The sequence below is a fragment of the Lynx canadensis genome, chromosome F2 (genome assembly GCF_007474595.2).
Source record: "Lynx canadensis isolate LIC74 chromosome F2, mLynCan4.pri.v2, whole genome shotgun sequence".
NCBI lineage: Eukaryota > Metazoa > Chordata > Mammalia > Carnivora > Felidae > Lynx > Lynx canadensis.
The window spans coordinates 50,482,589-50,508,149 of NC_044320.2; the positions used below are offsets into that span (position 1 = coordinate 50,482,589).

The window sequence follows — 25,561 nt, forward strand, 5'->3', positions numbered from 1 at the left end:
TTCCCTGGTCACATTTTCTTTTGCCAGCATGCTCTCTTTCTCTTTGCCTATGAGTGAATGCCTGATTGCTCAGAAGTCAGATCAAAACGTCACTCAGATTTCTTCCTCCCCTCCCCTTAGGCAGGATCAGTTACTCTCTCATTTGTTTTCTTATAGAACTGTATGTATACTTCATTTATGTTCCTTATTTGTGTGTACATTTAACTCATGAATACCACAGTAAATATTTTAAGGCTTTAGTATGTTTTTAAAATTTTTTTGTGGCTTCCACGTATACTGTGTTAATTCAGCACATGATAAATGCTTGGTGAAGGCTGTCTGGCTAAACTGAAAATCCTGTTAAAAGAAGTAACAAGGTTAGGGGCTCCTGGGTGGTTCAGTCGGTTAAGCATCCGACTTCAGCTCAGGTCATGATCTCGCAGTTCTTGAGTTCGAGTCCCACATTGGGCTCTGTGCTGACAGCTCAGAGCCTGGAGCTTGCTTCGGATTCTGTGTCTCCTTCTCTCTCTGCCCCTCCCCAACTTGTGTTCTGTCTCTCTATGTCTCTCAATAAATAAATGTAAAAAAATATAAAAAAGAAATAATAAGGTTATCCCTCAGTGTGTATTCCATGTAAATACTACTTTGCGGTTCATGACAGAGATGAAATGGATGCAGGTGAAGGAGAAAGTCTGATAGCAAATCATATACATCCCCAATAGGGTAAAGAGATCTGGAGACATAACAGTTTAGGGCATGACGGTAAATCAGAGGTTACCGAGAACCCGAAAAATAATTTATTTTTATTTAATTTTGCTTTCTCCTTGCCTTGTGGCCTTGGCATTTGCTATGTCATTTGCCTTGACAAGTAGTGACCACAGTGCCTAAACTATAGTACACGCACAATAAATATGTCTTGTATGAATGAATGAACAAATAAACGAAGAATTGAAATTATTCCAGCTTTCTCATTTCATGGATAAGAGACCCAAATTTACAAAGAACAGGAAAGCAGAAACAACCTCTTTTCAAGCTGCCACCATATGCCCTGCACTAAGATTAGGTGCTTTTGCCTCAACTATTCATTTTATCCTGTCAAGAAAATTCTACAACTATTATGTGAGATAAAGAACCTGAAGCTCAAAATTTGTGCCCCATTATCACAGAGATCGGTTGTAACTCTGGTTTTTATACTGTGTAGTGTAGTCTTTCCTTTGCTACCTGCTGTCATGGTAATCATGGACAGTGTAAGTGATTATTAGTTTTGCTGGGTAGGAATCTCTGCTTTTTATAATCTCTATGCTTAGATAGGGGCAGGTGAGTAAATACGCGGAGCAGTGATCTAGCGGCAAGATCACTAGAATTGAAGGCTGAAAACCAGTGTTCAGTTCCTAATCTTGTTATCTTAGTTCCGGCGAGTCCTTTATTGTTTTGGAAACTTAGTTTTTTTCATTTATAATACAAGGCTCACAATACAAACCTTGTGGACTTTTGTGGTGAACAGATAAATAGTGACTCTGAAAATACAGCGTGTCTACATAAAAAGGAGTTATTACTATTATTAAGCTTATGTAAGAATGAGAAAGTGTGTATAAAAGGGTGTTCTTAGACGTGCATTCCACTCTCTTTTGTTCCCTTTGTTACCTCTTTGTAATTTCAGTACAACCCAGCCTTCATTTGAGTAAACAGATGAAAACAGGATAAATAAGCATTTCTCCACCGATGTAATTTGTATACAATATATCATATTAAATGAACTTCTGCTTTTGATTCTTTTGAATTCACAATTCAACGTAATTTAGTAATAGAGAAATAATAGTTAAAAAGACATCTGTTTCTTGTCACAAGCTTCTCTTCTCATAAGAAAATCAAAACAGTCCAAGAACAGGGAAAATCAGAAAATCAACATCACTGCACAGTGGTAACTCTTTGATGAGAAAAAATTTAAAAAGCCACTGACAGTTTGTTTTGTTAATTATTGAAAATATGGCTTTTGAAATGTTCTACATTAGAGGCAGTTCTATACATACATTTAAAAATGAATCTGATCACAAAAGAACTTGCATTTTTTCAGTTTTTTGTAAAGGTATCCTCTACCTTAAACAAGGTACAGAAAGTATCACTTCACTTTGGCTGGTGACTTCATTTCGGACCTTTAATACCAATATTGTCTTATGATCATTTATCAAATTTGTTAAGGCCTGTACTTTTCCATTTTTATATAAATTTTTAAATTAAAATGAAGTAAACTCACATAGCTAAAATAATATGAGCAATTAAGACATATTTTCAATATCTATTTTATGATTTCTAATGGTCATGCATTAGAGAGCCCTGGGGCATTAGCATGGATAGGACCTTGGCACTCATTTAATTCTGATCTTTTTTATTTCACAGCTTGGGAAATGAGGCTGTGAGTGGCTGAAAGAAGGAGATACGCTAGTTCTCAGAGAACAAAGATGAAAAAAACCAGCTCCAAGCTATCTTTTGAGTACTCTTCTTACTGTACTATATTAGAATATAATCAATTTTGACAAGTAGAACTCAGTTCTCCTTTATCCAAATAATATCAGGTTAAAAAAGGGGGCCTTGCTCAACACTTACATTACAATGGGAGACGAGCAAATAAATTGGATGACAGGAGCTCTCAATAGCTTGGAACAATTGGCCAAGTCTAACAAAAGGGGATTTAACAGAGAGATGCAAAATTGGCACTTAACAGTACAAAAACCAATGGCAAAAGTTCATGAAGTGGGACATATGGCTTAGCAACAGAACATTTTTTTTTTTTCAAAAGTCGCTATTAAAAATTTTTTTTAATGTTTTTATTTATGTATGTATTTACTTAAAATTTTTTAATATTTATTTATTTTTGAGAGAGAGACACAAACACAGAGGGTGAGTGGGGGAGAGCAGAGAGAGAGGGAGACATAGAATCTGAAGCAGGTTCCAGGCTCTGAGTTGTCAGCACTGAGTCTGACGCTGGGCTCAAACCCATAGACTGCAAGATTATGATCTGAGTTGAAGTCAGACACATAACCAACTGAGCCACGTAGATTCCCCTGTTTTTACTTATTTTTGACGGAAAGAGAGACAGAGAGTGAGCTGGGGAGGGGTAGAGAGAGAGGGAGACACAGGCCTCAGGCTCTGAGCTGTCAGCACAGAGCCTGACGCAGGGCTCAAACTTGTGAACCCTGAGATCATGACCCAGGCCAAAGTCAGAAGTTCAACCAACTGAGCCACCCAGGCACCCCCAAAAGTGGCTATTTTTAAAGAACTAAAAGTTCTGTGAGCTTACTCTTGTCCTCTTACCCAAATGAACTGAATTTTACTTAACATGATAGACGTTTATACAGAACAATAGAGAGGCTAAATACAGTTTAATTTTATCTATCGAGCATTGAGATTATAAATGTGGACACTGATAAACTGGGGCAACGAGAGGGGAAAGACCGGAATGTTAAATCGACTCAGATCCAAGTATATTAGGAAAGGTTAAAGGTATTAGGTAGGTCTCTTTGGAGAAGGGAAGGGCTACATTTGTTGTTTTAGAGAAATAGGGGTGAAATGAGCATATACTTTGTGACAAAAGAGACTAAATGATCAGGCGGAAAGAACTCAAGGTATGGCATCAGACAGCATGAGTCTGAATATTGGTGCCATCATTCTTACAAGTGGTGGGACTTAGGGAAATTCCCCAAGAAAATGTGTATCAGGGTCTTGATCCGTAAGATAAGAGCAGCAGTATCTACAATGCAGGATGGTTATGAAAATTAAATTAAATCAAACACCATGAAAAATACCTACAGTACATGGCATGCAGTAGTCACAAGGTATTGTCCTTTCCAGCACGTTGGCAGGTAAAGTCATGAAAGATTTTTATTAGATTTTGTTTGAGGAATATCTTGTAGAGGGGTTGTTTTAGTGGAGATGGGAAGGTTAGGTGTACAGATCCCTGCCAATCCTGGGTAACATATCTATATGTTGATTGTCAGCATTTTGTTGTACTTTATGCCAGGAAGGATTGTTCTTTAAAACATTTGATTCCTTATAAGGTTATGTTGCTTTTTAAAGTTGCAAGAAGTTTCCACTACTATATATCATAACATTGCTTACTTACCTATAAAGTGCAGAAAGGGGCCTCTTGTTTCCAGGTTTTGGTCTGTATGGTTTGGGTTCTCCTGCCATGTTGATATCTAAAAGCAAAAAATAATATAGCACTGATTAGGAAAAATTAATCCACTTGAGAAAAATAAATGATGAGATTTTTTTTCCTTTCGCCATTTGCCTATACAAATGTTATATGCTATTCATTTATTCAACAAATATTTGCTGAGCATCTACTTTAGGCCAGGCACTGTTTGAGATATGTCATGTACCAAACAGGTTAGACTTATGCCTTTGTAAAACTAACCTTCTACTGGGGGGAGAAATAGATGGCAAACAACAACAACAACAGCAATGAAAACAAACAGAAAAATTCATAACATATTAGAAAGCAATAAGTACTATGGAAAAAGACAATGTTGAATGAGGTAGAGAAATCAGGAATGCTTAGTAAAATGAATAAAGAATGAGATATCCTTATTTTTTTGAATGTTTATCTATTCTGAGAGAGAGAGAGAGAGAGAGAGAGAGAGAAGAGAGAATCCCAAGCAGGTTTCATGCTGTCAGCATGGACCCCGACGTGGGGCTCGACCCCATGAACTGAGAGATCACAGCCTGAGCTGAAATCAAGCGTTGGACGCTTAATGGACTGAGCCACCCAGGTACCCCCCAGATATCCTTCTCCATTGGGTTTTTGCAAGAAATGTCTCAGTTTGCATACACATTTGCATGGATCAGAGCTTTGTTCTTAAGAGGAATTAATTTAAATGATAATATCTTTCACCTATGAAGAAAAGGCGTGTAGAAGAGTGGAACTCTAGAGGATACCAGGCTTACTGAAGGAACAATACAACACACACACTCATAAACTAGAATGTGCAGTTATAGAGTTCCTGGGTAGTCAGAAGAAGAGAGTACAACTTTTGCCCTTGTGAACTAAAATCATGATAAAATCTCTGGGATAAGGCAATAAGATGCTTAAGTACCTGACAGAAGAGTATTTGCATACAACTGCCCAACATCTGTCTTAAAGAAATGTGTAAAACAGTTAAGGGATTGGAAAGTTGGGTGACAAAGGTTTGGAAAATCACATAAAAACCAAGATTTAATAAAGTTAAAATTTCTAAATCATGATAAGAAGGAAAATCTATATCAAATATATCAAAATAATGTTTGTTTTTTTTGACATTATTTTGATAGAAAAGAAGGAGAATACTTCTCTTTCTTGTACAGTGGACTAAATACACTGGATTAGGGAGGAATGAGTGACCCAGCAGTGAAAACAACCAAAATTTCTAGATAAAATACAGCTGACCCTTCAACAACACTGGTGTGAACTATACAGACCCATTTATATGCAGATTTTTTTCAATAAATATAGTACAGTACTGTAAATGTATTTTCTCTTTCTTATGATTTTCTTAACATTCTCTTTTCTCTAGCTTACTTCTATTGTAAGAATACAGTAACAAGAATACATGAAACATACAATATATGTATTTATTGTTCATGTTATTGGTAAGGTTTCCAGTCAACAGTAGGCTATTAGTAGTTGAGTTCTGGGGGGAGTCAAACATTATGTGTAAATTTTTGACTGCACAGGGGCTCAGTACCCCTACTCCCATGTTGTTCAAGAGTCAACTGTATAATATATCTCTTTTTTAAAAAATACAACGTTGAGGGGTGCCTGGTTGGCTCAGTCAGTTAAGCATCTGACTTCGGCTCAGGTCATGATCTCACCATTCGTGAGTTCGAACACCACCTCAGGCTCTGTGCTGACAGCTCGGAGACTGGAGCCTGCTTCAGATTCTGTGTCTCCCTTTCTCTCTGCCCCTCCCCTGCTCATGCTTTGTCTCTGTCTCTCAAAAACGAATAAATGTTAAAAAAAAAAAACTTTTTTAAAAAGTACAACACTGAGCTAGTAAAAAAGTAAGGAGTTCATAGAAGCCTATGTCTGAGTCAAAGCAGGAAAGGAACTCAGATGGAATTGGAAGACTGGCTCTGGCTTAGTCCTTGAAGACACTTACTGAAACCAGAACTTGAGCTTTAGCTTTTATGTCCTTGTGAATTAGAGGGGACAGGGGACAGTGCCCACATTAAAGGGTATGAACCATATAATTACTGAATTCAATACCCATATGGGTTAAAATCTTTAACTAAGAAGAAAAGGAAACTTCATCCTTCTTCTTAATAGGGAATATCTACAAAAAATTCTCTAGTAAATGTCATAGTTAATAGTGAAATATTGGCTACATTTTCTTTAACATCAAGGTATTTTAGTACTTAATTAGCTAATTTTTATATTATGTCTACACCCAACATGGGGCTCAAACTTATGACCCTGAGATCTAGAGTCACATGCTCTTCCAGCTGGGTCAGCCAGGTGCCCCTCATGTCAAGAAATTTAGAAGGGTATTCACTAGTACCAATTCTGTATCACATTGTACTGGATTTCATGGTGCATGAAGTAAGACAGGAAAACAGTACCAGAAATGGGAAGGAAGAAATTAAACTGTCATAACTGTTGATAATAACTGGGTCCACATAAAAACTCCAAAATATCCATGGACTATTACAATTAATAAAAGAGTTTAATAAACTTCTTGGGTTCAATGCCAATATACACAATTCAAATTCATATCTCTACACAGCAATACATGTTTTAAAAATATAATTCTAAAAGATGTCATTTACATAGTATAAAAGTAAAGTACCTAGGGATAAATGCATTATAAAATTTTAAAGTTGTTTATAAGGAAAATTATATAACTATATTGGAAGATTTTTATGGTTACCTCATATAAATAGAGAAATTAGAAAACTTGATATTTAACAAACATTTCAATTCTCCTGAAGTTGATTTATTGATTCCATATAATGTCAATAATATCACCAAACATTCTTTTTATATCTGTGTGGAGTTGGTAAGTTAATTCTGAGATTTACATGACAGAGTAAAAGGTCAAAATAACCACTTGGAAAAAAACCCAAAGGTAGCAAACTTGACTTATGCAGACTTATTTTAAGCTACAGTAATTAAGACTATAATATTTGTACAAAGATAGAAAATGAAACATTGCAACAGAGTAGAAAACTCCCAAACTGAAACACGCATATATGAATGTCTGAATTATGACAGAAATAACATAGCTGATCCGGGATTAAAGATAGGCTTCTGAGGCTGTAACAACTGATTACATTACTGCGAGGATAAATATGAACTTGAATCTCTACCTTACACTGTACGGAAAAATAATTAATTACTATCAGATTAAAACCCTAAATGTGACAGGCAAAAATATATAAATTTTTTATTAAAATTTTTTTCAAGTTTTATTTTTCGTATTTGAGAGAGAGAGAGAGCGCGCATCGGCAGGGGAGGGGCAGAGAGATGGAGACAGAATCTGAAGCAGTTCCAGGCTCTGAGCTGTTAGCACAGAGCCCAATGTGGGGCTCGAATTCATGAGCAGTGAGATCATGACCTGAGCTGAAGTTGGAAGCCTAACCGACTGAGCCACCCAGGCGCCCTCCCCCCTCCAAAATATATAACTTTTAAGAAGAAATACAGTAAAATATCCTTATAAGATCAGAGTATGAAAGGATAATCCTAAACCAGACATAAAAAGCACTAGCCTTAAAATACAAGATTGATAAACTCTACTACATTACAGTAAAATAAAAAGAATTTCTGCTCAGCAAAAGGCACAAAAAGACAATGCAAAGAAGGGCCACAAACTAGATGAAGAAATCCTTGACAAAGTATTTGTTTCTGGAATATATAAAGACTCATTTATATGAGTCAAACCACCAAATAGAAAATTCAGCAAAGCTCTGGATGAATGAGCATTTCCGTTGTACTCAACTTTTAAATACAAGATTTAATTGTGTCTTCAGGCCAACATGGCTTATTTGGAAGCCAAGGCTCAGATACTCATGACTCAAGAGCTGTTGGCCTTGAAGGGACCATGCAAATAAGGCAAATGACACCGTAACAGTAAAATCTGTGGTCAATGATGGATAGACATCCTGAGGTTTTCTTCTCTAATTGTCACACATTGTGTAAGTTTCCTATAGATAGGACTAGAGGAAAAATGACCAAGATTCAATTTTCTGCCATTCTTATAAAGATAGGGGCTTTGGAGTAAAATACTGAGGTACAGAAAATAAAGTGTTATTTCTTAAATTCCCAAATTTAGAAAGAGTCATACCAAATACTAATATTTAGAAATTCCATTTGTCTTCAAGAAGGGATATGGGTTTAATCATTTTCAACAATTTTTTTTTGAGATCATCCAAAATATCCTAGTTAAATTCCTACTTGTTTTACAGAAGTATCTATAAAGGTACCTTTATATCAAGAAGGTGGATTCTATTATCTGAGTATTAGAATTATATTCTTGTAGAGAGAGTCAGAAAAATTAGGTAAGCACCATTAAAAGGAGGTCTCTTGAAGTGTTTATGTTTGGGTACAATATACATCATACTGTGTGGAAGAACTCCCCCAAACCGTTTCCAGGCATAGGGATGAAGCAGAAGGGAGTGAAAGCCTTACCCATGGTTAGGAGATGACTGGAGACAGGAGACCTCCACAAGGAGGGAAGATGGGTATCTGCATTTTGTCCTATGACATTATAAGCCTACGTAAGGACCAACTAAGAACAGACCCCATATTTATTTTGAAGTTTCAATATTTCAAGTTAGCATGAAAAAAATAGGGGGAAAAAATAAAAACACTCTAAAATTATTCTTCTAGAATTAAACCTCAGAATCAAACAAACTGAAAAATATCCTGTTGGGCTAATAACTATATCTTTTCACAGTAAACTACTTAAAACATATTAAATGTTCTAAAAAATTTAATCAGTTTTCCTTGCTTCTTTATATTGAAGCTAAATAAGTGATGTCAACATACCATGACAGAAACAACTATAAAGTTAGAGAACTGGAAAAAGTCAATGAGATGAACCTATTCTGGTTTGAGGTAAATGAGATGAGGCAAATGGAGACAGGTACTGTTCCAAAGTGTCATTCTCAGAAATGATATTCAAAACATGTAAATGCATTTCTTTGACCTATTTTTGTTAGTGTGCGACAAAAGATGATGGTAACAGCATTCTATTAGTTCATGCTTTATGACTCTTGGGAAGATACCTCTACTTCAACACCCAAACACTGCGATCCCCATTTTATGTTATTACATTGCTCCAATGGCACAGACTACTGAGTGCCTCCCTTTGACTTTGGACTTTTATCCTGCACGGTGTTATTTATCCAACAGGTGTTCAGTGGGTCTGTCTACTGGTTGATTAAATTCATACAGACCAGAAGGTATATCCTTGCACAGATTGTAGTGTGTCTAGCCAAACACACTGTCAGCACATTTCCTAAAGTGATATTTATTTGAACTATGTTTTGGAAGATGTTAACAGGTATATTGCCAAACAAATAAATCATGGTAACAAGTTTTGTAAAAATGCTATACTTTATCTCTCTCTTGGATATTTGTAATGCATATGAAAGGATAAGATTCTGGAAAAAAAAGAAACATTCAGTTATGTTTAACTCAAATGTGTGTGTGTGTGTGTGTGTGTGTGTACAAACACAGAGTCTATTTTGGATGACACACGTGTAAACGTTCAGCAAAACGGTGTCCTCCCAGAACACAGGTTTATGAAATACACTGAAATATTTAGAAAACATTTTACATTTATTTTTTTGCCACGTTTCAATTTGGAATATCCTCAGGTGAAAATTTATTTTAATCTTTTGAACTGCGTATTATTTACACTACTACAATAAATAGGCACTTGCTACTTACCTCTACCACTAGTGATCCCTGTTGGCATCTGCCATTTCTAGAGGAATTTAACACTGATATTAAAGTGATGCCTAACTTATATTCCTGGGGCACCTGGGTGAGTGTCTCACTTTGGCTCAGTTCATGATCTCACAGTTCATGAGTTTGAGCCCCATGTTGGGCTCTGTGCTGACAGCTCAGAGCCTAGAGCCTGCTTTTGATTCTGTGTCTCCCTCTCTCTCTGGTCCTCCCCCACTCATGCTCTGTCTCTCTCTCAAAAAAAAAAACATTAAAAAATGAAAGTGATGTATAACTCATAGTATAATAAAGGTATATACATCATCAATATCATTTTTTAGATGGAAAAAATAAAAGAAATATTTTTTCTAAAAGAATTACCTATAAGTAATATAATCTTGAGATTTTTTGTTTTGTTTCCTTTCCCAGTTTAAATAAAAGTTTAAATAATTCAGCCATGGCATATAGACTGCTCGGAAAACTCATTCAGAGCCTTTTATTGTTCACATTTAAAAGATTTAGGGATTCATTATTATTCCATTGAATAAAAATTCAGGAGATAAAGAAAATAGTCTGTTATGTTTGACAAGTGAATGCATGAAACCATACATTACCCTAGTATAAGCACCCTATCATTTACGAGTGTTTTTGCATTTATTAGTTTAGATCCTCAAAAAAATCCTGTGAAATAAGCAGAGCAGGAGTCGTTATTCCCACATCATGTACATTGATGTTTGAGGTACCGAGAAATTAAATGGCATACGTAATAATATCGTTAGCTCAGTTCACTACAACTGTCTCTCTTATTGAGCATGGCCCATGTGCCAGGCACCGACTGATACCTTGCCCCTGTCCTGAGAGAGATGACTGTCTGAGAGTCAGCGGCAGCCTTGAGCCAGAGCTGCACCAGACCCACAGTCTAGCACTTTCCCGCTATCACATTGCTCTTAACCGGATTTTGGATGTCACATTTTCTATGCCACTTAATGCTGGTTTGGCTGTGGAAAGTAGCATATAAAGTAATATTCTCTGAGTCCCCAGGAGTTTTGGCATCATGGTGCAGGATGTATGATTAAAAGAATGCTGTAGGGAGCAATGGGGGAACCATGATCCACCCAATTGATTGCTTGAGATTTCTTGGCCAGGTAGGTTCACAACCCTGTGGTTTGATGGAACTGCCTGGAAGTGTTTTTACTCTAAGGAAAAAAAAAATGCACCAGACTTGCAAATGCAAGTACAGCCTACCTTGTGCTCTAAAACATGGACATTTGAAGCATTTTAAGCTGAAAGCTGAAAGTGGAGCCAATAGGGTCAAAAGTACCTGGGTTTCTAATCTTGTTTTTTTTTTTTTTTTCCCTTCACGGAATCAAAGCTAGTTTTAACACTTGAAAAATGTCCTTAATAGTATGTTAAAATATACACTGTTGTGGGAATGAAACTGTAGTCTAATTTTACTGGGTAGTCACTGAATTGTGACCATTTTAATGAGCCTTTGGACCTGGTTTCATAAATTAGTTCTGACGCAGCACTATGGCACGCTGGCCTCTGGTTATTAGAATACTAATGCGCAGATTGCTGGTTGGCCAGATTCCCATTTGTTACCAGAAAATACTCTATGCTCCCAGGCTCTGCCTGCAAGGACAAATACAAGTGGAAACTTGGACTTATTACTAATTGCTTGGTAAGTCTGATCACCATATGTGACTTAGGCAGATTCAAACTGTGTTTTCCTCAATGAAAACTGAAGTGAAAGAAGTGGGCATGTATAGTTGATGCCTTTTTTTACTTACTGTCTATTGTGTTCAATGGTTATATTAAGAAGAAAATGAAAATGCCAGAAATCATTCATTTTCATTGATCAAATAGTCATCGAACCTGCAGGATGCGCCAAATGTGGGGTACATGTGTATGAATGCTGTGTTCTCTAGGATATCACAGAGAGAGACAAGCCAGAAGCTAACTACAGCAAATACGATAAACACCACAATAAAGAAGAATACTGTGTGCTTTGGGAACATGGTGCCCCACCTTCTATGGCTGAGAGTGCTCTTAAGGATCCATTCTTGGTGCATAAGGTGGTTTCCTTCAAAGACACCGGTTATAATGTTAGCTGTTTCGCTGACCCACATCAATCAGCAAACTCTTATGAAAGCCTCAGTTCCATCCATTAAGCTGTAGAGACCTGTTTCTATTCTTTTGTTTGTTTTATTTTGCTTTTCTCATCCAAACTCCCACTGGCTACTCGTTAAAATACTTTTGATTTTCCTGAAGTGTAAGTGGCCATGAAGTCTGAGCGTGGCATTGGTGCATATTTAATCAATGTCTAGTTTAATGTTATTTAGCAGAGAATACAAGCACATTTTCACATAGGTATGAAGCAATTTTTTAAATCAAATTTGAATTTACTTAATTCTTAAAACTTTTAACTTGCATCATTTTGTCTCTATCACTTTATCTCTTATATTACCTTGAGTAAATTTTTTGAGGCAAGTTTTTCTATATTCTATGAATATCTCTAAAAATCTCTCCAAAGGTAAAAATGAAGGACTATATATGTTTTCTTAAGATAAAAGTCTCCAGAAACCAAATGAATCAAATCTAAAATGTGGACAATGTTCACCAGCAGCACCATGAATTTGTTTAGGACCTTGCGTAACAATTTTACAAACACACTTAATGACCTACTGGCATTAATAGTAGAGACAACTGTTGTGATAATAAGAACTACAAATACCTGGTAAAAAATAATCTTAGCCACATGTTCATTATCAGTTCATGGACTTAGCAGTATTAATTTCTTTGTATCCCAAGAGTTTATTTAGTTTCATACTTGAGGATAGAAAGTTCCTTAAGGAAAGTAAAATTCAACCACAGATCTGGATTAACAGTTTCTTTGAGAACACTCAGGTTTCCATCAGTGAAGTACAGCATATCTGAAGATTTGGGTATTGCTTCTCTCTGCTCCCTCCCTTTTGTAATCTTTCTCTTTTCATATATGTATAGATAAATTATTTTCTCAGGTCCTTTTTTGTGTTGACCTTGAATTCAGTGTTTAAAACACCAAAGCTACTGTGTTTAGAGTATTTTGTGATTCATAAATGTAATGAAACACCAAAGCAAATGTTAGGTAGCTAAATGCATTTTATGTCGAGATTAGTATACAACTCTGAGACTCCAAGTGTGGTTGGCAAACAGACAGCATCTGTATCCTGTAGGAACCTGTTTGAATTGCAGAATCCAGGTTCTACCTCAGACCTAATGAACCAGACTGCATTTTAACAAGACAGCCAGGTAACTGCTATGCACATTCAAGTTTGAGAAGCAATGGAATATAACATATTTAGCTTAAATCCCTTCCTTTAATTATTGAGGGCTTTACTTTTTTTAAAACTGTTTTGAAAGGAAGATATTAAGAATTTGGAGCAGACAGCATCCCTCATCATCAGGAAATGCAAATCAAAATGAGATATTACCTCACACCTGTCAGAATGGCTAAAATAAAAAACACAATAAACAACAAGTGTTGGTGAGGATGGGGAAAAAAGGAACCCCTGTACACTGTCGGTGGGAATGCAAACTGGTACAGTCACCGTGGAAAAAAGTATGGGGGTTTCTCAAAAAATTAAAAATAAAACTACCTTATGATCCAGTAATTCTACTGCTGGATATTTAGCTAAAGAACACAAAAACACCAATTCGAAAGGATATATGCACCCCCGTGTTTACTGCAGCATTATTTACAATAACTAAATTGGGGAAGCAGCCCAAGTGCTCACTGGCAGATGAGTGGATAAAGAAGAGGTGGTGTATAGATGCAATGGACTATCACTCAGCTATAAGAAAGAATGAAATCTTGCCATTTGCAATAACATGGATGGATCTAGAGAGTATAACACTAAGTGAAACAAGCCAGTTAGAGAAAGACAAATACCATATGATTTCATTCATATATGGAATTTAAGAAACAAAACAAATGAAAAATAAAAGAGACAAATCAAAAAACAGATTCTTAACTATAGAGAAGAATCTGATGGTCGCCAGAGGGGAGGTAGGTGGGGAATTGGTTGAAATAGGTGAAGGGGATTAAGAGTACACTTATCCTGATGGAATCGCTATATTGTACAACTGAAATTAATATAACATTGTAGGTTAACTACGCTGAAATTAAATTTAAAAAATTGTGAGCGGAAAAAAATTAAGTATTGGGGTGTCTGGGTGGCTCAATCGGTTAAGTGTCCGACTTCAGCTCAGGTCATGATCTCACGATTCGTGAGTTCAAGCCCCGCGTTGGACTCTGTGCTGGCAGCTGAGCTGGCCTGGAGCCTGCTTCAGATTCTGTGTCTCCTTCTCTCTCTGCCCCACCCCCGCTTGTGCTCTGTCTCTCTCTGACTTTCAAAAGTGAATAAACGTTAAAAAAAAAAAAAAAAAACTTTAAAAAAAGAAAAAAAAATTAAGTATTTAGGGAAGAAGCTTGAAAAATGCTTTTCTAAAGGCTTAGAATGGACGAATGGTATCTCAGTGTCATTTCTGATGATGATAATAGTTCCCAGCATTTGTATATCATTTAACATTTGATCACATTTTCACATACCTTAAAATTTTTTCACAATAAACTTGTGATGTGGGTCTTATTGCGGATTCCCATTTATACAAATTGAAGTTGAGAAAGTGTAAGTTCTTTGCACAAGACAACATAGCTAATAGATAGTGGTGCCCAGATTCTGAGTTCAGGTTCCCACTCAAAATATACATCATGTTTTATAGATGAAGTTTGACTTTTCAATTAAAAACAAGGCTATCACTTTTGGCAATCCTTATAAAATTCATTGGCAAATTACTAAAATATTTCATAATTTCATTTATTAAAGAGATAAATTTTTCACAAAGTCTTCAGGAGCACATATAAAGTAGAAAACAATTAAGTTAAATCTTATTGCTAACATCCCATGAGAAAGTCAAACTTCAGAACTCCTTCCCTGAAAACTGAAGTCTGGAAGAGCCAGAAATCAAGGAAATACAAAGGACCTAACCTCCTTTACCAAAAGCAGGAGAGAGATTACCTGATATTTAATAACAAAGCCAAACTAAAATAAAGACAAGAATGTGCAAGATTTAATCAGATCAAAATTCTTTTAGATATTGCAATGCAAAAATAGAGGATTTTAAAAAAATGTTTATTTATTTTTGAGACACAGTGCAAGCAGGGGAGGGGCAGAAGAAGAGGGAGACAAAGCTTCCCGTCAGTGCAGAGCCCAACCTCACAAACCATGAGATAATAACCTGCTTTGAAATCAACAGTTGGTTGCTTGCTTAACCAACTGAGCCACCCAGGCGCCCTCTGCCTCTATCATATCCTCTCCAGCCACATTCCCTCTCTTGCCCTTCACACCTCATATCCTACTACATTCCCTCACATTCTTCCCCTCCCACCATCCTGGTCTCCTGTTTCTCAGGCATTTCAGTTGTGTGCCTCTGCCTTTTGTGGCCTCCTTTCTCCCTAGATAATTCCATGGCTAATTCCCCTAATCCCATCAAATCTTTGCTCAAATGTCACCTTCTCACCTATTTAATGTGCAGCATTTCATTTCCTTAACACTTCTCACATTCACAATTCCTGTTACTTTGCTTGAATTTTTGTTTTCCAAAGGATTTATCACTTACTAATTTGTGATAAATCTATTTATGTATTATGCCATTGTTTATTGCTAGATGATGCCCTTCTCCCCATGCTAAAATGTTGACTCCATGAAGCCAAGGATCTTTGTTTTGTTTACAAATATATTCAAAGCACCTAGAATATTTGGCTAATAGATTGACCTAATAAGTGACTGCTGAATACATCAATGACTTAATGAATTAGTGAATGTTTTATCTGAACTTTCATGACTCAACATGGCTGTCAAAAGTAGAAATTGGAATCAAAAATAAGGTTATAGTTATGGTGACCATACAGGTTAGTATCTAAATGAGTCACTTTTGGGTGTCAATAGGACATTAAAATTATTAAAATTATATTATTTTGAAAATTTACTTAATTGATCAACAAACTGATTTATTATATCACTGGTTCTATAATGAGAGGTAATCAAAAAGATTTTTTTAAATCCTTGATCTTCTATTACTTAAAAAATGTTTTTAACATAATTTATTGTCAAGTTAGCTAACAAATAGTTTATACAGTGTGATCTTGGTTTCGGGGGTAGATTCCCGTGCATGATTCATCACTTACATACAACACCCAGTGCTTGATTTTTTTAAATAAAGCAAAATTAAAACAAATTTAGGTTGACTCTCTGAATATTAAACATAATATAAACTGAATAATTCTTCATGGTGCTTTGATCAGTTTACACTGTGTCACATTTTTCTGTAAAATTTATTTTCAATCATCTTATTTTAAATTTTTCATAAAATTTCACAAGTCTTCTTCAAAGGTGCATTTTATCATTAAGTTTATTCAAATTATTCCACTTTGTAAATATAATAATTTTAATTGAGAAAATGCTTCTATAGGTGCTCAGGAAGATAAGTGGAAAATATTCTTAATTCTATTTTTATGCTGATATGAGTAAGTTTATCAGCCCAAATATTTTGATAGGTACTGTCTTTTTACTTCCATTTACAGATGACTTTTCTTGACACATTTTTATAAGATAAAAATTGTCAGAAATGTCTTAATATTCTTTTGAATGTCTCAGCAAAGGTAGATGCCGTACAACCATGGGTATTCTCAATGTCATTTCATTTTCGTATAAAATAAAACTACCTAATTATAAATAGGACTTCATAAAAGGTAAAAAGACTTTTCTCTCAAGTTGCGATGTTTCAAAGAATTTTAACAGAAAAATTAAAATTAAATCTTGTAGAGGGATTCTGGGAAGATGGCGGCGTAGGAGGACGCTGGGCTCACCGCGCATCCTGCTGATCACTTAGATTCCACCTACACCTGCCTAAATAACCCAGAAAACCGCCAGAGGATTAGCAGAACGGAGTCGCCAGACCCAAGCGCAGACGAGAGGCCCACGGAAGAGGGTAGGAAGGGCGGCGAGGCAGTGCGCGCTCCACGGACTGGCAGGAGGGAGCCGGGGCGGAGGGGCGGCTCGTCAGCCAAGCAGAACCCCTGAGTCCGGCTTGCAAAAGCGGAGGGGCCTGACGGACTGTGTTCCGACAGCAAGCGCGACTTAGCGTCTGGGAGGTCATAAGTTAACAGCTCTGCTCGGAAAGCAGGAAGGCCGGAGGACAAAGGGAGGGTGAGCTGCGGAGCCCCCGGACGACAGAGCTCAGTTTGGCGGGGAACAAAGGCGCTCGCCAGCGCCATCTCCCCCGCCCATCCCCCAGCCAAAATCCCAAAGGGAACCGGTTCCGGCCAGGGAAATTGCTCGCTCCGCGCAAACACCCAACTCTGTGCTTCTGCGGAGCCAAACCTCCGGCAGCGGATCTGACTCCCTCTGGCTGCCACAGGGCCCCTCCTGAAGTGGATCACCTAAGGAGAAGCGAGCTAAGCCTGCCCCCCCCCCCCCCACTGCCGCCGTGCACCTTGCCTTCCCACCCCAGCTAATACGCCAGATCCCCAGCATCACAAGCCTGGCAGTGTGCAAGTAGCCCAGACGGGCCACGCCACCCCACAGTGAATCCCGCCCCTAGGAGAGGGGAAGAGAAGGCACACACCAGTCTGACTGTGGCCCCAGCGGTGGGCTGGGGGCAGACATCAGGTCGGACTGCGGCCCCGCCCACCAACTCCAGTTATACACCACAGCACAGGGGAAGTGCCCTGCAGGCCCTCACCACACCAGGGACTATCCAAAATGACCAAGCGGAAGAATTCCCCTCAGAAGAATCTCCAGGAAATAACAACAGCTAATGAGCTGATCAAAAAGGATTTAAATAATAGAACAGAAAGTGAATTTAGAATAATAGTCATAAAATTAATCGCTGGGCTGGAAAACAGTATACAGGACAGCAGAGAATCTCTTGCTACAGAGATCAAGGGACTAAGGAACAGTCACGAGGAGCTGAAAAACGCTTTAAAGGAAATGCAAAACAAAATGCAAACCACCACGGCTCGGATGGAAGAGGCAGAGGAGAGAATAGGTGAACTAGAAGATAAAGTTATGGAAAAAGAGGAAGCTGAGAAAAAGAGAGATAAAAAAATCCAGGAGTATGAGGGGAAAATTAGAGAACTAAGTGATACACTAAAAAGAAATAATATACGCATAATTGGTATCCCAGAGGAGGAAGAGAGAGGGAAAGGTGCTGAAGGGGTACTTGAAGAAATCATAGCTGAGAACTTCCCTGAACTGGGGAATGAAAAAGGCATTGAAATCCAAGAGGCACAGAGAACTCCCTTCAGACGTAACTTGAATCGATCTTCTGCACGACATATCATAGTGAAACTGGCAAAATACAAGGATAAAGAGAAAATTCTGAAAGCAGCAAGGGGTAAACGTGCCCTCACATATAAAGGGAGACCTATAACACTCGTGACTGATCTCTCTTTTGAAACTTGGCAGGCCAGAAAGAATTGGCACGAGATTTTCAGTGTGCTAGACAGAAAAAATATGCAGCCGAGAATCCTTTATCCAGCAAGTCTGTCATTTAGAATAGAAGGAGAGATAAAGGTCTTCCCAAACAAACAAAAACTGAAGGAATTTGTCACCACTAAACCAGCCCTACAAGAGATCCTAAGGGGGACCCTGTGAGACAAAGTACCAGAGACATCACTACAAGCATAAAACATACAGACATCACAATGACTCTAAACCCGTATCTTTCTATAATAACACTGAATGTAAATGGATTAAATGCGCCAACCAAAAGACATAGGGTATCAGAATGGATAAAAAAACAAGACCCATCTATTTGCTGTCTACAAGAGACTCATTTTAGACCTGAGGACACCTTTAGATTCAGAGTGAGGGGATGGAGAACTATTTATCATGCTACTGGAAGCCAAAAGAAAGCTGGAGTAGCCATACTTATATCAGACAAACTAGACTTTAAATTAAAGGCTGTAACAAGAGATGAAGAAGGACATTATATAATAGTTACAGGGTCTATCCATCAGGAAGAGCTAACAATTATAAATGTCTATGCGCCGAATACCGGAGCCCCCAAGTATATAAAACAATTACTCATAAACAGAAGCAACCTTATTGATAAGAATGTGGTAATTGCTGGGGACTTTAACACCCCACTTACAGAAATGGATAGATCATCTAGACACACAGTCAATAAAGAAACAAGGGCCCTGAATGAGACACTGGATCAGATGGACTTGACAGATATATTTAGAACTGTGCATCCCAAAGCAACAGAATATACTTTCTTCTCGAGTGCACATGGAACATTCTCCAAGATAGATCATATACTGGGTCACAAAACAGCCCTTCATAAGTTTACAAGAATTGAAATTATACCATGCATACTTTCAGACCACAATGCTATGAAGCTTGAAATCAACCACAGGAAAAAGTCTGGAAAACCTCCAAAAGCGTGGAGGTTAAAGAACACCCTACTAACGAATGAGTGGGTCAACCAGGCAATTAGAGAAGAAATCAAAAAATATATGGAAACAAACGAAAATGAAAATACAACAATCCAAACGCTTTGGGACGCAGCGAAGGCAGTCCTGAGAGGAAAATACATTGCAATCCAGGCCTATCTCAAGAAACAAGAAAAATCCCAAATACAAAATCTAACAGCACACCTAAAGGAAATAGAAGCAGAACAGCAAAGGCAGCCTAAACCCAGCAGAAGAAGAGAAATAATAAAGATCAGAGCAGAAATAAACAATATAGAATCTAAAAAAACTGTAGAGCAGATCAACGAAACCAAGAGTTGGTTTTTTGAAAAAATAAACAAAATTGACAAACCTCTAGCCAGGCTTCTCAAAAAGAAAAGGGAGATGACCCAAATAGATAAAATCATGAATGAAAATGGAATTATTACAACCAATCCCTCAGAGATACAAACAATTATCAGGGAATACTATGAAAAATTATATGCCAACAAATTGGACAACCTGGAAGAAATGGACACATTCCTGAACACCCACACTCTTCCAAAACTCAATCAGGAGGAAATAGAAAGCTTGAACAGACCCATAACCAGCGAAGAAATTGAATCGGTTATCAAAAATCTCCCAACAAATAAGAGTCCAGGACCAGATGGCTTCCCAGGGGAGTTCTACCAGACGTTTAAAGCAGAGATAATACCTATCCTTCTCAAGCTATTCCAAGAAATAGAAAGGGAAGGAAAACTTCCAGACTCATTCTATGAAGCCAGTATTACTTTGATTCCTAAACCAGACAGAGACCCAGTAAAAAAAGAGAACTACAGGCCAATATCCCTGATGAATATGGATGCAAAAATTCTCAATAAGATACTAGCAAATCGAATTCAACAGCATATAAAAAGAATTATTCACCATGATCAAGTGGGATTCATTCCTGGGATGCAGGGCTGGTTCAACATTCGCAAATCAATCAACGTGATACATCACATTAACAAAAAAAAAGAGAAGAACCATATGATCCTGTCAATCGATGCAGAAAAGGCCTTTGACAAAATCCAGCACCCTTTCTTAATAAAAACCCTTGAGAAAGTCGGGATAGAAGGAACATACTTAAAGATCATAAAAGCCATTTATGAAAAGCCCACAGCTAACATCATCCTCAACGGGGAAAAACTGAGAGCTTTTTCCCTGAGATCAGGAACACGACAGGGATGCCCACTCTCACCGCTGTTGTTTAACATAGTGCTGGAAGTTCTAGCATCAGCAATCAGACAACAAAAGGAAATCAAAGGCATCAAAATTGGCAAAGATGAAGTCAAGCTTTCGCTTTTTGCAGATGACATGATATTATACATGGAAAATCCGATAGACTCCACCAAAAGTCTGCTAGAACTGATACATGAATTCAGCAAAGTTTCAGGATACAAAATCAATGTACAGAAATCAGTTGCATTCTTATACACTAACAATGAAGCAACAGAAAGACAAATAAAGAAACTGATCCCATTCACAATTGCACCAAGAAGCATAAAATACCTAGGAATAAATCTAACCAAAGATGTAAAGGATCTGTATGCTGAAAACTATAGAAAGCTTATGAAGGTAATTGAAGAAGATTTAAAGAAATGGAAAGACATTCCCTGCTCATGGATTGGAAAAATAAATATTGTCAAAATGTCAATACTACCCAAAGCTATCTACACATTCAATGCAATCCCAATCAAAATTGCACCAGCATTCTTCTTGAAACTAGAACAAGCAATCCTAAAATTCATATGGAACCACAAAAGGCCCCGAATAGCCAAAGGAATTTTGAAGAAGAAGACCAAAGCAGGAGGCATCACAATCCCAGACTTTAGCCTCTACTACAAAGCTGTCATCATCAAGACAGCATGGTATTGGCACAAAAACAGACACACAGACCAATGGAATAGAATAGAAACCCCAGAACTAGACCCACAAACGTATGGCCAACTCATCTTTGACAAAGCAGGAAAGAACATCCAATGGAAAAAAGACAGCCACTTTAACAAATGGTGCTGGGAGAACTGGACAGCAACATGCAGAAGGTTGAAACTAGACCACTTTCTCACACCATTCACAAAAATAAACTCAAAATGGATAAAGGACCTAAATGTGAGACAGGAAACCATCAAAACCTTAGAGGAGAAAGCAGGAAAAGACCTCTCTGACCTCAGCCGTAGCAATCTCTTACTCGACACATCCCCAAAGGCAAGGGAATTAAAAGCAAAAGTGAATTACTGGGACCTTATGAAGATAAAAAGCTTCTGCACAGCAAAGGAAACAACCAACAAAACTAAAAGGCAACCAATGGAATGGGAAAAGATATTTGCAAATGACATATCGGACAAAGGGCTAGTATCTAAAATCTATAAAGAGCTCACCAAACTCCACACCCGAAAAACAAATAACCCAGTGAAGAAATGGGCAGAAAACATGAATAGACACTTCTCTAAAGAAGACATCTGGATGGCCAACAGGCACATGAAAAGATGTTCAGCGTCGCTCCTTATCAGGGAAATACAAATCAAAACCACACTCAGGTATCACCTCACGCCAGTCAGAGTGGCCAAAATGAACAAATCAGGAGACTATAGATGCTGGAGAGGATGTGGAGAAACGGGAACCCTCTTGCACTGTTGGTGGGAATGCAAATTGGTGCAGCCGCTCTGGAAAGCAGTGTGGAGGTTCCTCAGAAAATTAAAAATAGACCTACCCTATGACCCAGCAATAGCACTGCTAGGAATTGACCCAAGGGATACAGGAGTACTGATGCATAGGGGCACTTGTACCCCAATGTTCATAGCAGCACTGTCAACAATAGCCAAATTATGGAAAGAGCCTAAATGTCCATCAACTGATGAATGGATAAAGAAATTGTGGTTTATATACACAATGGAATACTACGTGGCAATGAGAAAAAATGAAATATGGCCTTTTGTAGCAACGTGGATGGAACTGGAGAGTGTGATGCTAAGTGAAATAAGCCATATAGAGAAAGACAGATACCATATGGTTTCACTCTTATGTGGATCCTGAGAAACTTATCAGGAACCCATGGGGGAGGGGAAGGAAAAAAAAAAAAAAAAAAAAAAGGACGTTAGAGTGGGAGAGAGCCAAAGCATAAGAGACTGTTAAAAACTGAGAACAAACTGAGGGTTGATGGGGGGTGGGAGGGAGGGGAGGGTGGGTGATGAGTATTGAGGAGGACACCTTTTGGGATGAGCACTGGGTGTTGTATGGAAACCAATTTGTCAATAAATTTCATATATATTAAAAAAAAAAAAAGAAAAAAAAATAAATTAATTAATTTACAATACCAAAAAAAAAAAAAAATTTAAATCTTGTATATCTCTAGAGCTGTCACTGTTATTTATTTACACCATTCATTGTTTCTGTAAGAATTAATTTGTCCCTTCATTTATGAGATTTGCTTTTAATAATCAAAATTCTTTATTAACTTCCAAATTTGAATCTTGCTGAACATTTTGATTAGAGATTTCCAACTAATTTTGAAAAAAATGTAAGAAAATTTAGAGTATTTACAAAGTAGTTCCTCAAAGGCTCAAACATCTGAAATTCAATCAATGAGAGGTAGCAGATAGAGATTTTGTAATAATATGCCAATATTCTTAGTTCAAAATAAGATTTATCACCAACATTTTTGTAGTTCTTACTGTATAAACATAAAAATATTTATAAAATGTGATACTTACAGGTCAGTCTGTATAAACCAGTAGAATATCATAGCTTGTTTGAGGCAATTATGAATTATTTATATACAATAACCAATTCCAAGTACTTTTCTGCTCCACAGCTTTCATAATTTACTAAGAACGTTATTTTTCCTACCATGTTGTGTTCTACTCAAATTTGTTTCATATTATTACTGAAAAAATCACATAATTTTATTTTCAATGTTGAATTTTTAAATTTACATTTACAATACCACTTATAAATAATGTCATCAATTTATAGTTTTCATTTAACAGGCAACAATAAGGGTTTTAATTCTAAAATAAACATTTAAAGACACCAGTAAATTAGCTTATGGCCTATTAAAATTTATGAACAAAGTAATTAATCATTGTTATTAAAAGGCTTTTGGAATAATTATTATGGCTAGAAATTTCCCATAAGGTGGGAAGCCAGTACAATGTGACTTTCAAAAAGAATTTTGAAAGAAGTTTCAAAATTTTTGAAAGTAGTTTCTTTCTGAAATTTTTATTTATTTTTTATTGAGATATAATTAACATATAGCATTATATTAGTTACAGATGTACACCATGTTGATTTAATATATGCATATATTATAAAATGATCATGACAATAGGTCTAGTTAACATCCGTCACCACACATTTTTATATTTTCTTGAGATGAGAATTTCTAAGATTTATTTTCTTAGCAACTTTTAAATATAAAATGCAGTACTATTATTTCTAATTGTCAAGCTATACATTTACATCTTCATGACTTATTTATTTTATAATTAGAAGTTTGTACCTTTGACCACTTTGGTTCAATTCACTCACCCTGTATGCCATCCTGCTTCTGGCAACCAACCATCAATCTGTTTTCTGTATCTATGAGCTTGGTTGTTGAGTTGTTTTTTTTGTTTGCTTGTTTGTTTGTGTTTTTAGATCCTACATATATGTGGTATCATATAGTATTTGTCATTTTCTGTCTGACTTATTTCACTAAGTATAATGGCCTCAAGTTCCATCCATGTTATTAACAAATAGCAGGATTTCCTTCCTTTTTGTTTTTAATTTTATTTTAGAGACAGAGAGAGAGACAACATGAGTGGGGGAGTGGGGCAGAAGGAGAGAGAGAGAAAGAAAGAGAGAGAGAGAGAGAGAGAGAGAGAGAGAGAATCTTTAAGTAGGCTCCACACTCAGGGCAGAGCCCTAAGCAACACTCTAGTCCCTGAACCATGAGATCATGACCTAAGCCAAAGTCAAGAGTCAGATACCTGACAAAGCCACCCAGGTGCCCCTTGATTTTTATCTCAAAAGAAATTCTTGATGTCTGAGTTAGACACCTGGCTCAGGGGCTCAGAGGTACAAATCACTTGTGGAGGGTCTAGAATATAATTTTAGAGACCTATTGCTTATTGGTGATTTATGAGCATTAAAAGAAAATATTAATATCACAGATATGTAGTGGCATTTAGTTAAAATATACTAGATTTTTCCTGAAGTACAAATTTCTGAACTATAAGCTAATCTGCACAATATCTATGCAATATCAAAACTGCTTTACCCGTTTTACAGAGAGTAAAACTTTAGGCAAGAGATATGAATAACTTGCATAAGGCCACGCGGCTAGTATTCTGGCAGAACTCACGTTCAAAAACTAGATTCTTTGTGACTCCAGAGGTACCTTCCTCAAACTACTCAAACTACCCAATTACCTTCTCCTGCTTCAAGGGTAGAAAATTTATCCTATTGCTCTTGGCAACCAGAAATGCCTAAGAAAAAGAAAGATAGAGATGTTTATCTCCATCGCATATTGAATGACTACTGCAGGCAGTTTGTCACTTGGGTTAGTGCTTATTAGCTTTTGATGAATATTCTGAAGAGATAGGATCTTGAATGTGTTGTATTTGGGGAAAAGGCAGATCCTAGGAGCATTATTTAATAGTGATTGATTACTAAGGTAGTCTAGAAAATATGTCTACACATTCCTTCATACATGTAGGAAGGAGAATAATAGTCCCCCAAAGACACACAGAGCCTAATTCCCAGAACCTGTGCATATATTACGTTACATGACAAAGATAAAATAAAGCGATTTTAAAATAGGGAGATTATCCAAGGTTATCCAGGTGGGCCCAGTGTAATCACAGTGGTCTTTAAATTCGGAAGTGGTAGGAAGAAGAGAAGGTCAGAGTGACACAATGTGAGAAGGACTCAGTTCACCAGTGTTGACTTCAGAGTTGGAAGAAGGGAGCCATAGGAAAAGGCATGTGGGAAGCCTTTAAAAGCTAGGCAGGACAAGGGAACAGATTCTCCCCAAGTGTCCTCAGAAAGGAACACTGCCCAACTGACTCCTTTACTTTTACCGAGAGAGACCTATGTTGGACTTCTGAACTACAGAACTCTAAGATACTAAATTTGTATTG

General features: G+C 37.1%; 1 protein-coding gene across 3 annotated transcripts in view; it reads right to left on the reverse strand.

The window, feature by feature from the left end:
* Nucleotides 1-25,561, reverse strand: part of RALYL (RALY RNA binding protein like) — a 407,386-nt gene that overhangs the window by 152,881 nt on the left and 228,944 nt on the right. For all 3 annotated transcript variants that reach the window (XM_032591937.1, XM_032591936.1, XM_030304338.1), the window contains exon 2: nt 4,100-4,175. In XM_032591937.1, coding sequence (XP_032447828.1) covers nt 4,100-4,175 — 76 coding nt within the window. The remainder of the gene's footprint in view (nt 1-4,099; nt 4,176-25,561) is intronic.